Here is a 22,586-nt window from a genome sequence, read left to right on the forward strand (position 1 = left end):
TTATGTCCTTGCTTCTATCTTTTGCATTGAGTCGATCGAGTCTCCGTCCATGGTGTCGGTTGTCATCCACAGTATGCAACTAACTACGCTAGACCAGGACAGACCCAGTCTTACGCCCACTTTGAAGTATCTGGGGCGGACACTTGCGTCATGGTAAGTCTTCGTTTCTGGTACTCAACTATCATCCGCGCGACTCAGTCTCGCTTCTCGTCAACTGAATCCAGTTCGAACGCCATCATCCAGTCGTTTGCGTATGGGTCAAACTCTCTTTCTCGGGCGGTCGGCAGCCAAGCGTCAACCGGTAGCCTTGCCTTTGCACTATATACTAGGGCGAAAGGGGTTTCCTTGGTTGCCTCCCGGGGCGTGGTTCTGTAACCCCAAAGGATGTAGGGCAGTTCTTCCGCCCAGCTTCGCCTTGTAGTGTACAGATTTTTCTTCAAGCCCTCCAAGATCATCCGGTTGGCATTCTCGACCTGGTCGTTCCCCTGAGGGTACACTACGGACGCCCTCACTGCTTTTGTCCCGATTGTCGCAAGGAAGTTCTAGAAGTAGCTCCCTTCAAACTGCTTCCCATTATCCGTGACCAGTTGCACGGGGACGCCAAATCGGGAGACCACGTTGCGCCACAAGAACCTTGCGCATTGCTGGGATGTAACCGTCGCTAACGGCTCTGCCTCAATCCACTTTAAAAAGTAGTCGATGACCACAATGATGAACCTTCTTCTTCCCGTCAACTGGGGAAACGGACCAACGATATCGACCCCCCACCAGGAAAACGGGATGGCTGTACTGACAGGTTGATAAAACGTGGCCGACCTCCTGGGCACTTTGGCAAAAATCTGACAGGCCTCACAATCCCGAGCCAATCTCATGCAATCTAGTTGTATGGATGGCTAGTAGTACCCTATCAGCATTATTCTTCTGGCAAGGGCTCTACCCCCTGGTGTGCTGAGCAAATCCCTGAGTGCAACTCAGTCATTACTAGTTCTGCTTCAAAGTTGTTCAAACATCTCATCAGGGCCCCCCCGTACGATCTGCGGTATAGACGACCGTCCACTACCTGGAATCGGGGTGCTCGCAGCCTTACCTTCCGGGCGCTCTCGGGGTCTTCAGGCAACCGTTCCTCTTGCAGGTATTCGATCAAGTCCATGATCCAACTGTCCTTTGCCGTCTTGATCGGTGCCACCGGGAGCTGGTCAATACTAGCGCATGGCACCTCTTCTATCTAAGCAATTTTGGAGATGTGTTCGGGCGCCTCTTGGACGAGTTTGGACAAGATGTATGCGTCTACATTTTCTAGTTGGGGAACGTGCTCAACTAAATACCCTTTGAACTCGACTAGCTTCGATGTGGCCTGATCCCGGTACTGGATTAGTCGATCACCGTTTGCCTCGAAGTTCCCGAGCACCTGACGACAACTAACGCCGAGTTGGTGCGTACCCGGACGTAGGTCGCACCTAGGTTATTGGCATACCAGAGACCAGAGATAAAGGCCTCGTACTTTGCCTCGTTGTTCATTGGAGAAAGCCGAAAGATTATGGCATAGTATAGTTTGAAACCCTCCAGGCTGGTGATCACAACACCCCCGCCTGCTCCCCTTTTGCTGCTTGGAGTCGTCGGTGGACATCTCCCACCATGGCTCGTCACTGTCGGGTTGCACTGGTCGGTTCATCTCTCGGACCGTGTATTCAACCATGAAGTCGCCCAACGCTTGACCCTTGATCGCCGGCCGCAGCCTGTAATTGATGGCGAATTGCGTTAGCATTAGCGCTCACTTGACCAAGCGACTGGAGGAGGTAGAGGTGCGGAGTATAGCACCTATGGGTTGGTCGGTGAGCACTCGGACGGTCCGACCTTGAAAGTAGGGGGTGAGCTTTTTCGTTGCAGTGTACAGGGCAAAAACAACATTCTCTAACCGAGAATACCGGGTCTCTGGTCCTTGGAGGGCATAACTGACGTAGTAAACCGGTCTCTGAATACCCTGGCCGTCGATCGGAGACCCCCAAGTAGACCTCCAAATCTTCTCCTGGTTCGGGTTTTGACAACACCACTGGGGACATCAGGTATTCCTTCAGTTCCTGGAAGGCCACCTGACATTCTTCGTCCCACGCAAACGTACTCGCCTTCCTTAACGTTTAAAAGAACGAGAGCGCTCGCTCAGCCAGCTTGGACAGGAATTGGCTGAGGGCCGCCAGTCTTCCGGTCAGCTGCTGGACCTCCCAGACGGTGCGAGGTGGTTGCATGTCCAAAATTGCCTTTACCTTGGCCGTGTTTGGTTCGATGCCTCGCTTGGTCATCATGAAGCCCAAGAATTTCCCGGTCTGGGTTGCGAATGTGCACTTGCTCGGGTTTAACCGCGTGCGGTAACGACACATAATCTCAAAGCAAGACCGGAGGTCTAGATGTTGGTCTCCTCCTTGCGAGCTCTTGACTAGCATGTCGTCTACGTAGGCCTCCATCGTTTTCCCGATCAAGCTCTCGAACAACATGTTAATCATTCTTTGGTACGTGGCTCTTGCGTTGTGCATGCCGAATGACATGACGCGGTAGCAGTATAGCCCGTTTGGTGTCACAAAAGATGTCTTGGCATCATCTTCCTCAGCCATCATAATTTGATGGTAGCCCTTGAAGGCGTCCATGAAGCTCATCAGCTCTGCCCCGTCAGTTTCATTGACCATCTGGTGGATACTCGGGAGGGGGTACGGGTCTAACGGGCACGCTCAGTTGAGGTCCGTGAAATCTATGCACATGCGCCATGTGGGCGGCTTTAGCACCAGGACTACATTAGCGACCCAGTCCAGGTAGACGACCTCGCGTATGTGCCCGATCGCGCTCAAGGTTTTGATTTCTTGATGCACAAATTCATGCCTATCAACGGAGAGGTGTCTCTGCTTCTGCTTGACTGGTTTGGCGGTGGCAGATCACAACCCTATCTATATCGGGCATATCCTCTGGTCCCTAGGCGAAGATATCTGCATACTCCCTCAAGACCGCCTAGATCGAATCTTTTTGCTCGGACAGTAGCGCCTTCCCTATCCGGACAGTTCTCCCGGGGGAGTCATCGAACAGGGGAATCTCGTCTATCTCTTCAGCTGGCTCGGGCTGTTCCTTTCGTACGGGGTCTTCCCCGTAGTGGCATTGACGCGAGAAGGCCCAACATCGTGCTTTTGGACAGCCTTCACGTAGCATCTTTGGGCCGACCAGACGTCTCCTCTTAACGTACCCACTCCTTCCGGTGTCTGGAACTTCATGCATAGGTGCGATATGCAGATGATAGCCCCGATCTGGGCGATTCCTGGGCGTCCCATAATGACATTGTGGACGCAGGCCAGGTTGACAACAACGAACTCCATTTCCACCATTCGGACTCTTGGATAGGTCCCGACCTCGACGGGCAACCTGATTGCTCCCTCCGGTTTGATTATGTCCCCGGTGAATCTGGACAAAGGGGTACGCACGGGGGTCATCTTGGCCCGATCAAGCTTTAACTTGTTGAACACGTTCATGTACAGGACATTGACGCTATTTCCCGTGTCAAACATCACCCTATGGAAGTTTACCCCCATGATGGCAATAGTAACTATTAGGGCTTCAGTACCATGGTCAGGATTTCGGGGCAAATCGATCTCTGTAAAGGTGATGGATTCCATCCAGGGGCGTTTATCGTTTCAACCGTCTTCAATGATCCCGACATATAGGTTTTGACACCATTGACGTCGTTCTTCGGAGCTATCTCCCCCTTCCGGGCCTCCAAATATGACATGAACTTGTTTGGAGTCGGATGACCGGGGTTCTTCGTCGGGGTCCTGGTCTTTGTCCTTCTTATGCTTGTCCGACCTCTTAAATAACTTCTTCCACCTCTTGCCCTTGTCTTTCTTCTCTATGAATTGAGTCAACTCGCCTTCCTTCAGGAGGTCCTCTATCACCTCCTTCAGGACTCGGCACTCCTCCGTGGTGTGCCCTCGGTTCCGGTGGTACGCATAGTACTTAGTCGTATCCCGGCCGTCACGGCCGGGCTCTGGTAGCTGGATCAGGTTGCAGCCCTGTGCGTAGTCAAGGATTTCTGCCGCCGGTCGGGTCAGCTTGGATAAATCATCTAGTCTGCCTCGGGACCCTTGCTGAAGGTCACCCCGCCTCTGGTCAGAGCGGTTGTCACGCCGTCCGGAACCGAACTCCTGGCGTCTCTTTGCTGAGTTTGCCTCCATGGCATTAGCATAATCGGTGACCCTGCGAATGGCCTCATCATACGTATGCGGAGGGTGCACTATAAAATCTTGGTACTGTGCGCCCGCTCGGAGGGAGTAATGAAGTACATTAATTGTTGTCATGTCATCCATCGGCTTAACTTCGCCTATGGCATTCTTCCATTTAACAAGGAAGTTGGTCAACGACTCCCCTTCCATCTGTTTGGCCGCTTCTAAATGAGTAAAGTGCTTCCTAACGGTTCGGGATGTTGCGAAGCGTCGTACAAATTTCATCGCCAAGTCGGCGAAACATGTTATTGAGCCCGGTTCCAGAGGCTTGAACCACTCAGCCGCACGGCCTGACAAGGTAGAAAAGAAGGCTCGGCAAATCACGCCATCTGACACTCCCATCATTATCTTGTTCCCGTAGAAAGAGTTGACATGCTCTTCCGGGTCTGTCTTCCCAGAGTAGTCCTTCGCCCCTGGGATGCGAAGGTCGATCGGGTACTGCTGCTGCATGATCTCCAAGGGAAAAAGTGGTGTATAGCAAGGCAGCGTCGAGCCCGAGGGCTTGCGACGTTTGTTCTTGCTTCCACCGATTGAACTCTTGACGAACCTGCTCCATGATCCTGGGGGGACGCCGTCCTGAGCACCTTGGCAGTTGTCATGGTGACGGTGGCTTCGAGACGAACTGACCTCGTCTGACTCGTCGGCTCGACTAGATGCCGACCAGTCAAGTGACATGATGTTATCACATCTGTGCTTGTTTTTACGGTTATTTTGAATCATCACAGTAATTAAGCTCTTTAATTTTGCTTATTTAATACATGTTTTCCTTGCTATTATCATTTAATTATGGTTCGCACTTGTTTTGAATATTTTACGGTGTTTGTTAGTGTTTTTGAACCATTTTAGGTCAAGGATATGACCAAGGGGAGTTCAAGGATGAGTTTGGAGCAATTTTGGATGAGTTCGGGGCCCAGTGGACTCGACACGTCGAAATTTTCCAGTAGCTAACTAATTCGCGCACAGGAAGTCTCGACGCGTCGAATATGCGTCTGTTTCTGGGATAAAAACAGACGCTTAAAGTGGCGCAGCTGGGCAAAATTCAATACAAGCGCGAGATCTCTTTTCCTAATATCAATTGCGCGGATTTCAAGGCTCATATCTCCATATTAAAAGTTAGCAATTCAAGGAATCTTCCAAATTCTAAATATCATTAAAGACGACAATTTCTTTATTTAAATATAGGAATTAGAATTTGAGTCCAATTTGGTACAAGATTCCTATTTCATCTCAACTTTATACCCACTATAAAATCCCTCCTTCCTCAACCCTAATAACAGAGACCGGGAGAATTCAGAGATTCTTGGAGACAAGAAGGAGAGAAATCAAGAGCCACAAGTTGTCTTGGAAAGCAAGAAGAAGACTAGAGAGATTTGGGAAAATCGTCTAGTTAATTCTTGTACTCTTTTGATGATTTGTAATTCTTTATTTATATTTGCTATGTATAATTTAGTCATGCTTGGCTAAATTCTTTAGAGATTCTTGGGTAAAAGTGTTTATGAACCTATGTGCTTGAGCTCTCAGTTTCTTTAATATATTATTATTTGGGTTTAATACTTGTGTTGCAATCGTGATAATATTGTTTGATGCTTGTAATTAATGGCCATAGTTACTAGCTTCATAGCCATGTTTGTGTCACCAATGGGAGTTGGGGCATAAATTAGGGCACACACGATTGCACCTAATGGTTGGTCCTTGGGAAAGGGGAACTTATTAGGGGAAGTTTATTCTAGATTGTTGCCAATCGGGAGATGGTAGTAATTAGGAATAATTGAATGCTGATCTTTGATCTTATTGGGTGTTTAAGCCATGGGAGTGGAAATTCACTAGGAATAGAGATTACGGGAGTAATTCGATTCCACTTTGCGTTCCCACACAAATCTTAATTCCAAACTAAATATTGCAAACGATAATTGGCACTAGGTGATTAAATACTTGAATCCCATGAATCTCAACTTCTCTCTAATTGTTTTCAAAATCCTGAACCTCTGTTTTATTTTATTTATTTTATGCCAATCAATCATCTAAGTAATTGTTAGGATTAGCTCTAATGAATAAGTTAGTAACTAGTGCTTGATACAACCACTTCCCTGTGGATCGATAACTCGTACTCCGAGAATTATTTGTTTGCAAATATACTACGCATCATGACATTTTCCTGTTATCGTGCCAGGCTCGCCGATCGAATGCACTAGTACGGGGAGCGTGCTCGCCTGTCCGATCAACCGAGTCCAGACGAGATCTGGCAGGTCGGCGCGACGGTGTTTGCACTGCCGGATGTGCGGTCGACGGTGCATGCACAGACTGTGCCCGGCCGATCGCTGGCTCGTTTAACCCGGGCCAAAGGCCGGGCCCGCAATTGGGTAGTTGTGCACGGGGGTGTACATCTGCGGTGGGTACATCCCGGGCACTGGCGGTGGGGGATACGCTGAGGCGTAAAACCGCGGGGCACCTGCCCACCACTGGTAAAGTGGTAAGTAGGGTCGACCATCCTCGAGTGCATTCCGGGGGCTTGATACGCGGGGTACGCTGGTATATCTCTATACGGCGGTTCTGGCTGCTGGAACACTCCCTCCGGTGGCTGGTTGAGGTCCACTCGAGCGTTCAGGTGTGTCCGCAAGTCCGGTTGAGTATCGTTGACGTTTTCGCCGTTGAGGAAATCCATGAAGGGATACATGGTTTTGAGGATCGGTAGAGGTATGTAACCTTTTTGACCGGTCCTCACAGATGGCGCCAAATGACGTGTATAAAATCACCATAACAGTATGATACAATAAAAGGTTGACTGATCATACAACGTGACCGGGAAGCTCTTAATTACAATGTTCTTATTCATGGAAAGACTGCCCGGAGCCATAGTCCATGACGTTTGAGGCATCATCCTTTTTAACTCCATTCGCTCGCTAAACCCCTTTTTTCGGCTGACTGCAGAGATTCCCATATTGTCTCTCCCACTTCATAGGCTGCTTCGACCGTCACAGTGCCCGTAGCTACTCTTCAAGTGGTAAGATCCGATCTCTCTTCTGAAGTCTTTATCTACTTTTAAATTAATTTTGCACCCCCAAAAACTAGGCCGGGGGCTCAGCCCGGGTGCTTTTACTGAAACGCCCTCCCTCCCCCCATTTTCTCTTTAAGGAGAGGATGTCTACCACCGGGTCCCGCGGGGGAAGGCATGCAGCAGAACACGTGGCAGGTGACTCCTGGCGATAGCTGAGCCTTCAACTTGGCTGAAACGGACCGCTGAGCTACCCGATCTTACCCCTCGGTTACCAGCCGAACCCGGGTCGCCTGTCGGGCGGAGCGCAGGGGTCCACCTGAACGAGTGATCGGGTAGCGGCCGGGGCTTACTGGTAATCGGGCAGGACGACTAGCCGAGCGTTCTTCCCGCAGCGCTGCCCGACCGTAGGTCGCCGTATGTGCAGGGTATAATTCCCATCATGAAGTCCCCCCCCCCCCCCCCCCCCCCAGCCTAGACCTGACGAGGGCATCAGTGGAAGGGTATGGGATGAAAGCAGTTGGTCGCACCCCAGTCGGCGAGTTCAAAGGCTGACTTCCCAGTCTGGTCAGTTGGCTTAGGCTAGCATCGCTGAGAAGTCTTGTCCGCCACACGTCATCATCCACACGCCTCGGGATTCGGGCTCCACTTGCCGCGTTTGAATTTTTGCTTTCCCACCACTGTTGTCCTATAAATACTGTTTTTTTTTTTTTTTTTTAAATTATTTTTTAATAATTGGATTGGTAACCTGTTAGCAATCTGCAAAAAAGCCAATTGAACAAATTTAGCAGTAAGTGTGGTTAATTAGCCTTTAATTTACTTCGTGGTGGGAATTGGACACTTGGAAGTAGTAGATGTACCTATTTGACACTTCTCCCTAAAACATTTATTCCTATTATAGAGTCATACACAACCAAATATCAATATTAGTAATCATTATAATTTCACCCTACTACCGAACATGCAAATTACTTTCACAAAACTCATTACCATTACAAAGTATTTGATTCCTATTCCGATTCACATGTGCGAACCAAACACACCCTAAATTTATTCTCAACTTTTATTCTATAATCATAAATATAGCATGGCTAGGGGAGAGAACTAAAAAGGAAATAAATTGCAATTCGAGTTGGAAAAAGAATAATACAGAAGTGTCAAATTGACACATCTACTACTCACAAGTGCTCAATTAACCCCTTATAGTTTAAAATAAGATCCAATTTTATATACAAATTCCTAAAATTCTTGCATTTACCATTTTTCAGGTTCCATGAGGTTTTGATGACATGGTAGATCACACCCCATAAATCATTGATAATAACTTCTTTTTTTTTTCTTTTTTTTTTTTGTACGCATCAACTGAAAATATGCGGGATTTCATAAAGTCTAGGATATAATTTAGAAAAACAAGCATAATTAACTTTAGCTAGTGTCAAAGATCTTGTGGTCAAACGGTATAAATATGACTCTCCCAAAAATTGAAAAAATATGTATAAACATATACTTCGTATTACATTATAACAGAGTCGGTTGTACTTAAAAAAAAAAAAAAAAACTCTAGCTAAAATGCCTAAGCCGCCTTAAAATATGCCAAGTAAAATCAATGATATCACACGGCTATAATAAAAATTCAACATCGCAACAGACTATAGTGGAAATGCCGCACCTATCCGTACCGCGAAATCTGTACTCCAAGGGTCCAACCTAAAACCCCACACCGCTCTTTCTCATCCACCGGTTCCTGTCGCCTTCAATCGGAGACTTTCGGCACCACTCTCTCTCTCTCTCTACATATACGCAAACTTTAATCAATTCATATTTTTTTGGACTTTCTTTTGTCTTTATTCAAATGAGCACCAATCCCACGACTCCACCAACGGCGGCAGCATCAGAATCAGCTGCTGTTACAAAGGCGGAGGGGGAGTCATCTTTTGATACCTCAAACGCAGCTTTTGAAGCTCTCGAGAAGGCTCAAGTTGCCGAGAACGACGCCGTGAATACCGAGAAGGAGACGGCGGCAGCGGAAGATCCTATGGAGGAGGATCCTGCGGGTCCGGCCACGGTGTTCTGTGTCAGGCTTAAACAGCCTAGCTCGAATTTGCGGCATAAAATGAGTGTGCCGGAGCTTTGTCGTAATTTCAGGTGATCTTTTTGCTCGGTGCTTTGTGAGTATTTTGAATTTTTGGATTTTGATTACACTATAACTCTTTGGAGCTCGTCTGCTGGTATCTCCACTCGTGAGAATTTTTTCCTTCAATGTATTACTTACAGTTGTTGAATGCTTAGATTACGTTGCTGATCAAAAATAATATACAACAGTTTTTTTTTTTTTTTCAAGCTCTAAACAACTAATTGAACTGATCTCGCCCTCTTCAATTTAATTCTGATTGAGGCAGTGTTCTGTTTTTGTCCTACTCACATAGTAGGAATTATTAATATTTTGTAAAAAAAAATGCTACTTGAGGCCTTGCGGGGTGTAAAGAGTATATATATATACACATCAAATGCAAAGGAGGTCTCTAGGTAAGAAATGGGATGAAATCTCAGCCATTGATTTAGCCGAAATCAATAGCCAAGAATGAAGAAAACTTAAAAAATGCTGTGGCATTATGGTAATTTTGCGTAATTTCAAAGCTTAAAGTGTGTAATTTCAAAGAGTAAAGCTTAAGCGGTGGTAAGTTTAAGGGTGCGTAAGTTTATAGCTTTAGGTGCCTAAGTTTAAAGCTTAAAGTGCTTAAGTTTAAAGCTTAAGGTGTGTAAGTTTATAGTTTAAGGAGTGTAAGTTTATAGCTTAAGGTGCGCCACTTTCTAGTTTAAGGTTCATCGGTTTAACTCTTAAGGTGCGTATGTTTAAAGCTTAAGTTGCATTATTTTCCAGCTTAAGGTGATAAGTTCGTGCGCACGTTTATAGCTTTAGGTGCCTAAGTTTAAATCTTAAAAGTGCGTAAGTTTATAGCTTAAGTTGTGTATGTTTATAGCTTATGTATGTTTAAAGCTTAAGTTGCATCACTTACTAGTTTAAGGTGCATTAGCTTAACTATTAAGGTGCGTATATTTAAAGTTCAAGGTGCATTATTTTCTAGCTTAAGGTGCATAAGTTCAAAGCTTAAGGTGCATCAGTTCGAAACACTTGATCATTTGCATCTATGTTGTTAGGAAGCGTGTTTTTATTTTATTTTATTTTATTTTATTTATTTTTTTTATATTTAATTTTTCTTCATTTTGAGCCATTGATCTAGATTAGATCAACGACTCAGATCTCACCCCTGGGAGACCCTTCGCACGCGAACCATCCCACACACACACACATATATATAGGCTAATGATCCTATGTGAACATTGTTCCCATGAGTCCATAAGAGCCATAAACATCCTTCCATTATGAAGATATACGACTGAGATAATCCTATTAATTTAAGGCCAAAATCTATGCAAATCTTTGTATATTTGGTTAGTCAACATCAAGTGGAGGACAAATTAGGCAGACAAAATTCTTAATTGCATCCCTCTTTAATTCTTATCCTTGATTATTGTAAAAGACCCCTAACCCTTCTCCTTTCGCACACGCATCCCACCATCGAGTGGGGTCAAAGACTGGAATGGGAAGATTTTTTTTTTTTTTTTTTTTTTTTTTTTTTTTTTTGTTGACAAAAATGGGATGATTTTGAAAGCTGGACCAAAGTGGGAAAAGAGCATTTGGGACATGCGTTTCAGGTCAGAAACGCATGTCCCACTTGCGTATGACCATGATGTATGTATGGCCATGAAACGCAAGTCGGACTTGCATTTGATATACAATATATCATACGCAAGTCCCACTTGCGTCTGTGGTCAACTTTCGGAAAAAAAAAATAAAAATGAACAAACGCATGTTCCACAAGCGTTTTTTACCTGAAACACATGTCCCAAATGCTCTTTTCCCATATTGGTCCAGCTTTTAAAATCATCCCATTTTTGTCAACAAAAAAAAATAAAAAAATTCTTCCCATTCCCCCATCGAGTACAGGTGAGTCTCCACGCCGCGAGCAGCATCCTTAGAAAACTCAAATCGCTACTTCCGCTGGCCGTTGTAATGTCAATGGCGATAACTTTGTCTGTGCATATGCGTAATGGGAATGTGTGTAGTGTTAATGGCCAGTGGAGGGGTGGGGGTTTGGGGTCCATGTGTGCATTTTTGTCTACAATTTTATGCATGTTGGCTTAGCTTGTGTTTTGGTGTGCATGGTGAGCATCTTTGATTGTGCATTACGGTTCTGTGATATGGTATCCTGTTGTTTTCCATTGCTGTGTATTGGATGGAGATATATTATAGATTTTTAAACTTGATTGTGTTGCAAATGGTGGGTGACGGTGTGGATGTGTTTAATGATAGACATGGTGCAATAAAAGTAGGATAGTGTGCGTGTTGGGGTAGTTGGTTGTGCATACGGGGTAATGATGACAGTTGCACATGGAATTCGAGTGGATCGCACACATTTGTTTCACGTTTATACACTAATGACTATGTATTTTGGACTTTTGGTAGCTACTGACGGACAAAGTTGCGGAGAATCCCTATATTCCTAAAATACTACTCCTAAAAACATGCAAATATCCCACAAAATAATAATAAAATCATAATAAATGCACTACAATTCACTAACTCACCCCTACATAAATAAATAACCAAATAAAACTCAATAAATTACCACCTTCCACCCACATTAGATCGAGGGCTAAGATGAGTTGTTATGGACTCATGGGAAATATGATTCTCATATGATTATTATCCTATATATATATATATATATATATATATATATATATATATTAGTATTGCTTCTTAACTGAAATGTGATTAGGTACAGAAAATTATACTATTTCAATGTGGACCATGGTCATTTTTAGTATATTGAATGCTCATTTTTATGTACAGAAAATTTAATTTTAGATAGTATATCAAATAATGAATCTTCAATACACAAAAAATGAACCTTCAAAAAATTAACATTCAATGTATTAAAAATGAACCTTCAGTATACAAAAAATGAATCTTATGTCAGGATGAACCATTGTCCATGGTATAATGATTGATTAGGTACGCTGTGGATTCTGAAGTTCTAATGGACCAAAATCTTGAATCAAATTTGGGCTTTAAATTATAATCAGGATCTGCATGTGTGGCTCGTGTATGCTTTTGGGGCAGAATGTTGGTATTTTTCAAAGTTTGGTGTAGCCTATCATTACATTCAATGGCTACAAGATTACCATGTTGTTTCATGAAGTATGACAATTTTTATAGTAGCAGTAGTCCTCTTACTTTGGGGACCTGCATTGTGTATGATGCATTTGGCTTTTTAACTTCTGAACGTAATGACTTATTATATTCATGTACTCCATGCTTCATGGATAGCTCCTCTTCTTCTTAATCACAGAGTATATTTATCAGGAAGAACCTACAGAGGATACGTATAAGTTGAGCTATGTAGTGGGGAATGTGACAAAACATATTATTGTCTTAATCTTAAATTACATAAATCTTATTATCATTATCTATCTTCTCAAGTTACTGTTTTTTATTTTATTTTTTTATTTTTTTTTGGGTTCACTTAGTGCTGTTGCGTGGTGTGGAAAACTGAATGCCATAGCATGTGCATCCGAAACTTGTGCAAGAATCCCAAGGTTAGGGCCTCTTGTCAGTTTATGGTACTTTATAGTTGATAACATTTACATTTATACTCTCAGTTTACATTAATTTATTAAATAAAATAATAATGATGATGATGACAAGACTTTAATAAAATGGGGTTTAGGGTGTAGCTTGGTGGTGAGCTACACCTATTTCTAAGTAGTACACCTGGATTTGAATTCTATATCTCCATTCCCTACCGGTAGTTTTATTAGAGTATAATAAATATAAAAAATAGTTAACAAAGTTGTACATTATACATATGGCTAAATTTTCCAAATTCCCCCTAGAAATGAAAAAAAAAAAAAAAAAAAAAAAAAAAAAAAAAAAAAAAAAAACTTAATGTTGGAATACCATTATGAGCTATGGAGTATGATTTAACAATAAACAAAATCAATCCTGTAGTTGTTTATAGTTCTACTTATTCTTTTCTAAGAATATTTAATGTACCACTGAAGCTCACCTCACTCCTTTATATTGTTTTTCTTTTCGACAGTTCAAATGCAAAACCACCATTTTGGATTCCCATTCATATTGTGATCCCAGAGCGACCTACTGAGTGTACAGTTTTTAATGCTGTAGCAGGTATAGTAATACTGATTTTTAGTGTCATTGCATGATTCAGCTGTTTCACTTAGCTAAAATTTGGTACAATGATAATATGTTAATGTGACAAAATAAATTAAGAATTGTATGAAAATTTTCGTTAGTAAAATTGCTAAAGGCTTTCATCTTTGATATGCTGTGCTAAAAAAGAAAAAAAAACCCTGGTTAATAAAGACGTACTGGTGGTTTGATGTCAGTAAGCAATTTATCAAGTGTTAGTTGGTTTAATCACCATTGCCTTGTCACTTTGTACACTTGCGTGCATTTAGTTTAAAATGATGATAACTTGTATCTTTGCCCATTTTAGGTCAACTAATTGATCTCATCGTATTAATTGTCAATTACTAATTTAATAAGCTGTGTTGAATTTTTTGCAGACTCACCTCGTGATTCAGTTCAATTTATTGAATGGTCCCCTACTTCATGTCCTCGTGCTCTCCTTGTAGCTAATTTCCATGGAAGAGTAACTATCTGGAGTCAGCCTTCTCAAGTATGCTACTTTTTTCTGGTGTTAATCTGAACTGCGTTCCTCATTTTATTTGTGGCCTTACACAAATGATCTTTCCTGCATAGTCATCCTTGGTGAAGCTTTTCTAGCTTTTGTACAGAATGTATTTATTAGCATGAACCCATCAACCAACAAACTTTTCTTTCAAAAAACTTTTCATCTCAATTGTTCAATAAATTGGCTTGTTCATTTAGGGTCCAGCAAATGTTGTAAGAGATGCTACCTGTTGGGAGAAAGAGTATGAGTGGCGGCAGGACATTGCAGTTGTAACAAAATGGCTATCAGGAGTGTCTCCGGTATGAAAATTTAATCATATAATGTGCCAGTTTAGATTCAAACATGTCGCATGTGCTGTTTGATTTAATTTGACCTCCTTTTACATTAAATAGTATAGATGGCTTTCATCAAGTTCTGGTAGCGCCGCAAAGTCAACTTTTGAAGAGAAATTCCTCATGCAACAACCAGAATCTCCAGGTTAATGGGTTTGGTTTTTGCTGTTTGATTCATTTTATAATGGGAACCTTGTCTTTCTTCTACTTCCAGCTTCCATTAACATGAAAGCTTACCCTTTTTCCTGTTTGTTGTTTTTGTTGTTAATGTATTATTGTCAGTTTCTGCTGCACTAAAAAGATTGTAGATATATGGGTACTCTTTTTTTTAAATAAATAATTATCTATTTGGTTTGTTTTTATGGTTTTATTTTACTTGAATTTTTTACTCCAGCACATGTGCCCTTTTTATGTATATGTTAAAGAAATCAAAGAAAGACTTCCATTTACACATGGATGCACGCGCGCGCACACACACCTTTCTTCTCATTTTCACTACCGCATGCTAGCAGGCACATGGATTGTGGTTAGTAGTTGAGCTATTGTTGGTCCAATTATCTAGGTAAACACATTTATGGGGTGCTATATATTTCTCAAAAATTTACGTCTAACTGGCTCTTGTAGCTTAGACCTGTAGGAAACATGGTTCTCATGTTAGCTGTGTATATAATCTGGGATGTTGAGTATTAAGCTGAGATCTTATGCAGTTATGCAATAGTGTGGTGGTTCATTCTTGTTTCTGCTGTTTCTTCCTTTTTAGTTATGTTTGCTTATAATGATAGATGCATATCCATTAATAAATAGAGTACTGTTGGTTTTAATACAGCTGGATGGCCAAATTTTCTGTGTGTCTGCTCTGTCTTCTCAACTGGATCTCTTCAACTTCACTGGTCTCATTGGCCACCTAACCAATGTGGTGTGCCATCAAAATGGTTTTGCACAAGCAAGGGGCTCTTGGGAGCTGGGCGAAGTGGGATCATGGCAGCTGATGCTATTGTAACAGAATCTGGATCCTTGCATGTGGCAGGTGTTCCAATTGGAAATCCATCAACTGTAGTCGTTTGGGAGGTTTCTCCTGGCCCTGGCTATGGGTTTCAAGCAAACCCAAAGACAAGTGTTAGAAATGGGGTGCCACCATCACTAAGTCCTCCTTCCTGGCGTGGTTTTGCTTCTCTACCTGCATACTTGTTTAGCTGGCAGGAGTATTTATTACAAGAAGCAAAGCAAGGGAAAACACAAACAGAACAAGATTACAGTGAAATGATAGTGCTTCATTGTTCACCTGTTTCCAACTTTTCTGCATATGTGAGTCCTGAGGGTGCAGCTCAATCAGCTGCTACCACCACATGGGGTTCTGGTGTCACTGCAGTTGCCTTTGATCCCACTCGCTGTGGTTCTGTCATAGCTGTTCTGATAGTTGAGGGTATGATTTGTATTTACACTGGTCATTTTTAAATTACTTTCTTAAATTGCGTTGGATGACAATGCAACTTTTTAGAAGAATAACCTCCTTTTTTTTTTTTTTTTTTTTTTTTTGCATGTAGAGTCATATAAAGTGCTTGTTCAGTTGTTCATTTCTATAGGACTATAGCATTTTGGGATGAGCTATGACTGTAACTGTTGATGCAACATCTATTACGTTCAATTCAAATGCATTGAATGCATGTAACCTTCCACTCCCTTTCTTCACACACTGCTTGTAGCAACAAATTTCTTGGAATCATATCATGATTTGACCAACTTAGTGATATGCCTCTGATTATCTGTTTGTCTGGAGTTTCTTATGAAGTTTTAAGTTTGGCATTTCACAATTATGGGTATTTATAAACAAAGGGCTACTACTTTCTTCATTCGCCATAATATTGAGAATACCAATACCTATTGAATTCATTATCTTGTTCTTTTCTTTTTGATTCCTTTTTTTTCTGCTACTTTGTCTTTATGGTGACTTGGTAGTTGGTTTCATGTTGAAGTTGTGATGGAGCTAATTGCGCTATAGTATAACATCTAAAGGAATGTGTGTACTGTGTAATCAGTATTTAATTTGTCTTGTAGAGAATTTTTCCTGAACTCTTGTAAATTAACAGATCACGATTTCATTTGTGTAGGACAATACATGTCTCCTTATGATCCTGATGAAGGCCCTTCAATCACAGGATGGAGGATTCAACGTTGGGAATCTTCTGTTGAGGATGTTGTTCTCCATCAAATATTTGGTAATCCATCATCCCAATTTGGTGATCAGGCACCCAAGCAGACGGTGTGGGTGAGTAAAGTAAACAAATGTATTCCAGCATCAAGTGGTTTTAAAAAGCCTAAAGCAGCAGGAACTATGCCAGCATCTGATGGATGGAATGTGTCTGATACTGGTGTTGAGATGGCAATGAGTGTCTTTTTTGATCCATTTGATCTGCCAAGTGATATTAGAACTCTTGCAAGGATTGTTTATTCTGTTCATGGGGGTGAGGTTGCTGTTGCATTTTTACGAGGCGGGGTCCACATATTCTCAGGTCCAAGTTTCACCCCTATTGATAAATACCAGATTAATGTTGGCTCTGCTATTGCTGCTCCTGCTTTCTCTTCAACAAGTTGTTGCTCAGCTTCTGTTTGGCATGATAACGGAAAGGATTGCACCATATTGAAGATAATCCGTGTTCTTCCTCCTGCTGCTTCAATTAATCAGGTGAAAGCTCACTCTGCAACATGGGAGCGTGCAATTACTGAGAGGTATGTATTGACTTGTGCAGGTACATATCACCTTTTATTCTGAAACTTTGGGGTAGAAGTCTAATGGTGCCTTGCTTTTCAATTGTATGCTAAGTAAATAGTCTGTAGTTTACTAATATCATTTTTGCTTTACATATAAATCTGTTCTGTCCTTTAGATTTTGGTGGAGCCTCTTAGTGGGAATTGATTGGTGGGATGCTGTTGGTTGTACACAAAGTGCTGCAGAAGATGGCATTGGTAAGAGCTAAATCAACTTGTTTCTTTTTTAGTTTTTATCCTCCTTGGCATTCCATAAACTTTTTCCCTAAACACCTGGCATCTTCACACTTTTTAAATGACCAGCCTTAACAGTACTGATCATTGTGTTAAGTCTTTATTGATGCCTGGGTGATGATTGAATTTCACTAATTAGATGTCTGTTCTGCTGTATTGTTCCATGCTTTAACTACTTAGTCAGATGTTTGGTTGCAGGTGATTCTAATTTATTCCTGCATTTTTCTCATTACTATGAAAGCACTTACAGAACTTAGATATATAGTATATTACATGTTTCAGGACTACTCACCACAGAATTGCCTCATGCTAACATAGTGCTTCTTTGTTGCAGTTTCATTGAACAGCGTCATTGCTGTATTAGATGCAGATTTCCACTCTCTTCCTTCTACTGAGAATAGACAGCAATATGGACCTGTAAGTTTCATTCAATCATTGCCATTTCCACACTATAATTAATGAATACACAGAGAGAGAGAGAGACATACATATATATTGCTATTTCCCTAAACTAGTGTTTGTAAAAAAATCGACTTTAGCCCAATCACTTTTACATCAAACTTGCTTACTTGATTTAATCACTTAAATTACTATGTTTATTTCTTCCCTCTAAAGTTCTTCATATTCACTGAAATTTTCTTTCTTGGTCTTTGTTGTTTTCATAGATCCTATTTTCATTGTGTTCTTATAGTTTTGTTTTGAACAATTAAGAGTCTAGACAGGATAAAATGTAGGCTTCTAGAAGGAGCACATGCTCAGGAAGTCAGGGCAATGGTTCTTGACATGCAAGCAAGATTGCTGCTGGATATGCTTGGCAAAGGAATTGAATCGGCTTTAGTAAATCCTTCAGCTTTGGTTCCAGAACCATGGCAAGCATCCAGTGACATGCTCTTTGGTATTGATGCTGAGGCAATGGCTGTTGAACCTGCATTAGTCCCAAATGTCCAGGTGCTAATGATTCAGTTTTTTTTTTTTTTTTTTTTTTTTTTTTTTTTTTTTTTTTTTAAATTTTATTTATTTTATAATATATATTGAAGCTCATTTGTCGGCATAAATCATTGTTTCCTTTTTATTCAAACTGTTCTAAAATTTTGTGATTATCAGCTCTCTTATTGTCAAAGCAATGTAATTCAGGCTTATGTTGATGGAATACTTGATCTGGCATCTCATTTTATCACACGTTTGCGGCGTTATGCAAGTTTCTGCCGCCAGTTAGCAACACATGCTGTTACTTCTGGCACTGGTGGGAACCGGAATGTGGTGACTAGTCCTGTCCAAAATTCTGCTCCATCTGCAACTACCCCTCCAACAACTCAGAGTCAGTAGTCTCTTTTCTGGTTAACATCTTCTGATTTTATATTGTCATAAGTACTATCCTCTAGACATGAGTGTATTCATACTAGAGCAAACCTGGGGCTGGGAGCAGTGTCAAGCTCCCTTCCTATGTTCTGTTCAATACTTCTCAATCATTCTTGATAAGTTAAGGTTTTGTTTGTTTGTTTTTTTTTTTTTTTTTTTTTTTTTTTTTTAATTTTTATAATAAGTATAGCATCCTCAAGAAATGAAGGGCCACTTCTCTTTCAACTAATCTGAGTCTGTGTGAACCTCCTTCCCTTGCATTCTATTGAATCATTCAAATATGTTGATCCTCACCTGTCCTTTCCAGGTGTCCATGGTGGTAGTGCAAGTACTCAGATGCAAGCATGGGTACCAGGAGTTTTACTAAAGAGTAGTAGCACAGCTGATAGTGTTTCAAGTTCTGCTCCAAACCCCATAAATGGCCCTTCAACTTTTATGCCTATAAGCATAAATACAGGCACTTTTCCAGGAACTCCAGCTGTAAGGCTTATTGGAGATTGCCATTTTCTTCACCGTTTATGCCAACTTTTGCACTTCTGCTTTTTCTTCCGTCGAACACAACTAGCACGTTATAATGGGCCCAATCCTCCCAACAAAGTAGAAGAGGCCAGCTCTGCTGTGAAACCAATAGCTGGTGGTCAAGTTGGTGCTGGAGGAAAGGGATCTGAAGAAGGTCCTTCTAACAGGTCCAGAATAGGTTCTGGTAATGCTGGACAAGGATATACATATGAAGAGGTAAATTCAATTTATACTTTTTCAGTGTTGTTGCTGCTTCAAATTTCTTCATTGAATACATGCATATATGATATATGTGTGTGTATTCATATTGATTTGCTTAGTTTTTGGCCTAGTTTATCTATAACTGTGAGGTGAATATTAAATAATAGTCTTGAAGTAAATGACCTTTAAAACTTTGTTTTGGTACAAGTATATATATAGATTGCCTGATCAAAAACCAACTCCAGTAGACATTGGTGACTGGTTAAAAAGAAACTTTTATGGTAAGTTGAGCCATTAAAAAGATGAACTTACACTTGTTAGATATATATAATCTGGAAAAAAGATGCATAAGCTTTGTGCTCTGGCTTATGTATGATTTAACTACATAAACCTCTGGACTCGGGCTCTTCTAGTTAGACCTTCACCCTTTTTCATTGTATGATTGTATGCTCTCTTGTTTTCCCTTCCAGAAATTTTTCAGTGAGCCGTTCAATTTCTTATTTATTTCAAATGCAGGTGAAGGTCCTCTTTCTTATTCTGATGGATCTTTGTCGTCGGACAGCTGGTCTGGCACATCCATTGCCGGTTTCCCAGGTAGGGAGCAGCAGCATCCAAGTCCGTCTTCATTACATTGATGGGAACTACACTGTTTTGCCTGAAGTTGTAGAAGCTTCCCTTGGTCCTTATATGCAGGTACTTCTATAATGGATGTAAAATTTATTCCTGCTTAATTTAAATGCTTTTATTGTAGTACATACCTGAAATTCTACTGGAACATTTTTGGAGTCTTAACCAAAAAATATATATCAAAATTTCTAGCTGACCATGTATTTGGGAATACTTATATTTAAAAACACACATTAATTTAGAAATTGAGGTGTAGATTGTAAGCATTGAAGAATAGTTTAATACTATAGCTAATAATATTTCATAACTATCTATCCAAAATCAAATCTGATCTGGTAATTGAGCGTGTATGTGCTTACTAATATGGACAGTTCTTGATTTTAAGTTGTATGCCAAAAGTCAGGAGTTAATATTTCTGATCTTCATTTCATGGAATCTTAATAAAGTTGTAATATTGTAGTCGTGGAGGGCGAAAAAACATCTTAGCCATTGTATGCCAAGATACATGGCTAATTATTTTTTCTGCTGAACCAATAAAGATGGTCATAAAGCTTTCTAACATTTATTACTGTTCTGTTCAGAAACAAAATTAAAACAAGCTTTTAATTCTTGCAGAATATGCCCCGGCCTAGAGGTGCAGATGCTGCTGGCTTGCTGCTTCGAGAGTTAGAACTGCATCCTCCAGCTGAAGAATGGCACAGGAGGAATATGTATGGTGAACATTGGTCTGATCCAGAGGATATTGATCCAGTTGATGATAATTCTAGGCTTAGCCATACGACAGATTTGCTCGAGTGTAGCTCGTCAGACCATTCCGATGTTTGCTATGTAGCTCGCAGCTCATGGCCAAGGAAGCGCAGAATGTCTGAACGAAATGCAGCTTTTGGCTTGAACAGTTCAGTTGGCCTGGGTGCATATCTTGGTATAATGGGATCTCGAAGGGATGTTGTGACTGCCATGTGGAAGTCAGGGCTCGAAGGAGTTTGGTACAAGGTCGGTAACGAGACCTTCACTCGAACTAGTTTAATGTGAAAAACCTTGATTTTTGTTATAAAATCAGATTGGGCTAGGGTCACTCAACTAGGCTATAGTGCACATGAGCCAAATCACACTAAAAAATTGAATCCAACCTATTAGCTAGTCTAACACATAGCCTTATAAACCCATATGTTCTCTCTTATTTTATCAATGTGGGACTCTTAACAATTTTCAACCAACTCTTCCCTTTTACAAAGGTGTTTCTGTTTCTTATACAGTGCGTGAGATGTTTGCGGCAGACTTCAGCTTTTGCTCCACCAGGCGTAAACCCTACAAATCAGAACGAGAAGGAAGAATGGTGGATCAGCCGGTGGGCATACGGTTGTCCAATGTGCGGTGGAACCTGGGTTCGAGTTATATAGAGCAAAGTCGCTTCAACTTCAGCATCCATCTCAGATGCCCTTCGTTTTAGGTAATATAAACAATCTATTTTAAGATTGATGATCTCGCGAGTGTTTTGATATTGCTGCACTTGGATGACACTCGTAACTATAGTTGAGTTGCTGCAGGGTTTTTGGGTTAGTACTGAAGATGACTGGTTAGTGGCATGTTCTGAGCTAATATATAGAGAGATCTGTCTTCACATTCAAAAATAGAGAAGCATAACCCTAGATTAATGGTTAGGATTGCCTTTAGCCATATGAAAAAGGCACCCTTAAGCTGTATAATTCTCTGTAAAATAGGGGGGAATTGTTCCCCAAATAAATGGTATCTTTATATATATATATAGAAGTGAACTAACATATCAGACTTCTTGCATTAATAATCTAATGAGTTAATTCCCGATTTGGTCACTCAAATGTAACATAAGCAAAAGTTATTGATTTCCCCTTCAGTTTGATACTATGTCTTCTTTTAGTTTTGTATAATTTATAATTAGGAAGTTTCCATTGTCCTAAAAAAGGAACTCTTTGTTTGGGCATAGTTGAATTTCATCTCTTAACTTTTTGAAGATGAGATCAAAAGTAGAAATTTCATACAATTTACGAAACTTATCATGTTATTATTTAATTTGACCAATAAAAATGATCATATTTCTGTCTTTTAAATAATCTCAACTTTAAATATGACATTCATATTTACTATTATCAACCACAAAAAGTTCAAAATTTCAAATTACAGCCCTGGGCATTGTTCAATTCAATAGCTCTAGTTTTTTTTTGGGGGGTTTTGAAGTGTCAATTAGGAAAGAAAGAGTGCAAGAAAAAAAAGGAAAAAAAAAGAGTGGCAACAAAATTGTTTTAAAAAAAAGTTTAAAAATATGTGCTCAGTAGGCACGTGTCGACTACTGGGCACAATTCTTGGACTTTACGTGTAATTATTTGTCTTTATTTTTCTTTTTCTCTCTTTTAGCGAATTCTTAAAAAATTATTTATTATATAAACAAAATTTAACTAAAAATTAATCTCCACATTTGATAAAAAGTAACTATTTAATTTTTTACTATTTCAATAACTATTAAAAAACTCTAAGGCGGATTAAA

General features: G+C 40.9%; 2 protein-coding genes across 4 annotated transcripts; one reads left to right on the plus strand and one right to left on the minus strand.

The window, feature by feature from the left end:
- Positions 1-3,668: 3,668 nt before the first annotated feature.
- Positions 3,669-4,928, minus strand: LOC109166509. The gene has a single exon (XM_019315457.1). It carries the CDS (start codon positions 4,926-4,928, stop codon positions 3,669-3,671), a length of 1,260 nt encoding a protein of 419 aa, XP_019171002.1.
- Positions 4,929-8,922: 3,994 nt separating this feature from the next.
- On the plus strand, positions 8,923-21,944 carry LOC109170703 (mediator of RNA polymerase II transcription subunit 16-like). 3 transcript variants are annotated; one of them, XR_002052484.1, is made up of 17 exons: positions 8,923-9,390; positions 12,841-12,909; positions 13,413-13,501; positions 13,900-14,012; positions 14,225-14,326; positions 14,420-14,504; positions 15,186-15,782; positions 16,468-17,086; positions 17,244-17,323; positions 17,694-17,776; positions 18,071-18,307; positions 18,494-18,677; positions 19,026-19,453; positions 19,955-20,131; positions 20,681-21,058; positions 21,322-21,515; positions 21,613-21,944. XR_002052484.1 is itself a non-coding variant. In XM_019319882.1 (16 exons), exons 1-16 carry the CDS (start codon positions 9,098-9,100, stop codon positions 21,463-21,465), a joined length of 3,678 nt encoding a protein of 1,225 aa, XP_019175427.1. In that variant the 5' UTR covers positions 8,923-9,097; the 3' UTR covers positions 21,466-21,944. The 3 variants fall into 3 exon arrangements, 2 of the variants coding, with proteins under 2 accessions (XP_019175427.1, XP_019175428.1); XM_019319882.1 differs by having other exon boundaries at positions 21,322-21,944; XM_019319883.1 differs by lacking the exons at positions 8,923-9,390; positions 12,841-12,909; positions 13,413-13,501; positions 13,900-14,012 and having other exon boundaries at positions 14,235-14,326; positions 14,425-14,504; positions 21,322-21,944.
- Positions 21,945-22,586: the final 642 nt, after the last annotated feature.

The sequence above is a fragment of the Ipomoea nil genome, unplaced genomic scaffold, assembly GCF_001879475.1.
Source record: "Ipomoea nil cultivar Tokyo-kokei standard unplaced genomic scaffold, Asagao_1.1 scaffold0317, whole genome shotgun sequence".
Classification (NCBI taxonomy): domain Eukaryota; kingdom Viridiplantae; phylum Streptophyta; class Magnoliopsida; order Solanales; family Convolvulaceae; genus Ipomoea; species Ipomoea nil.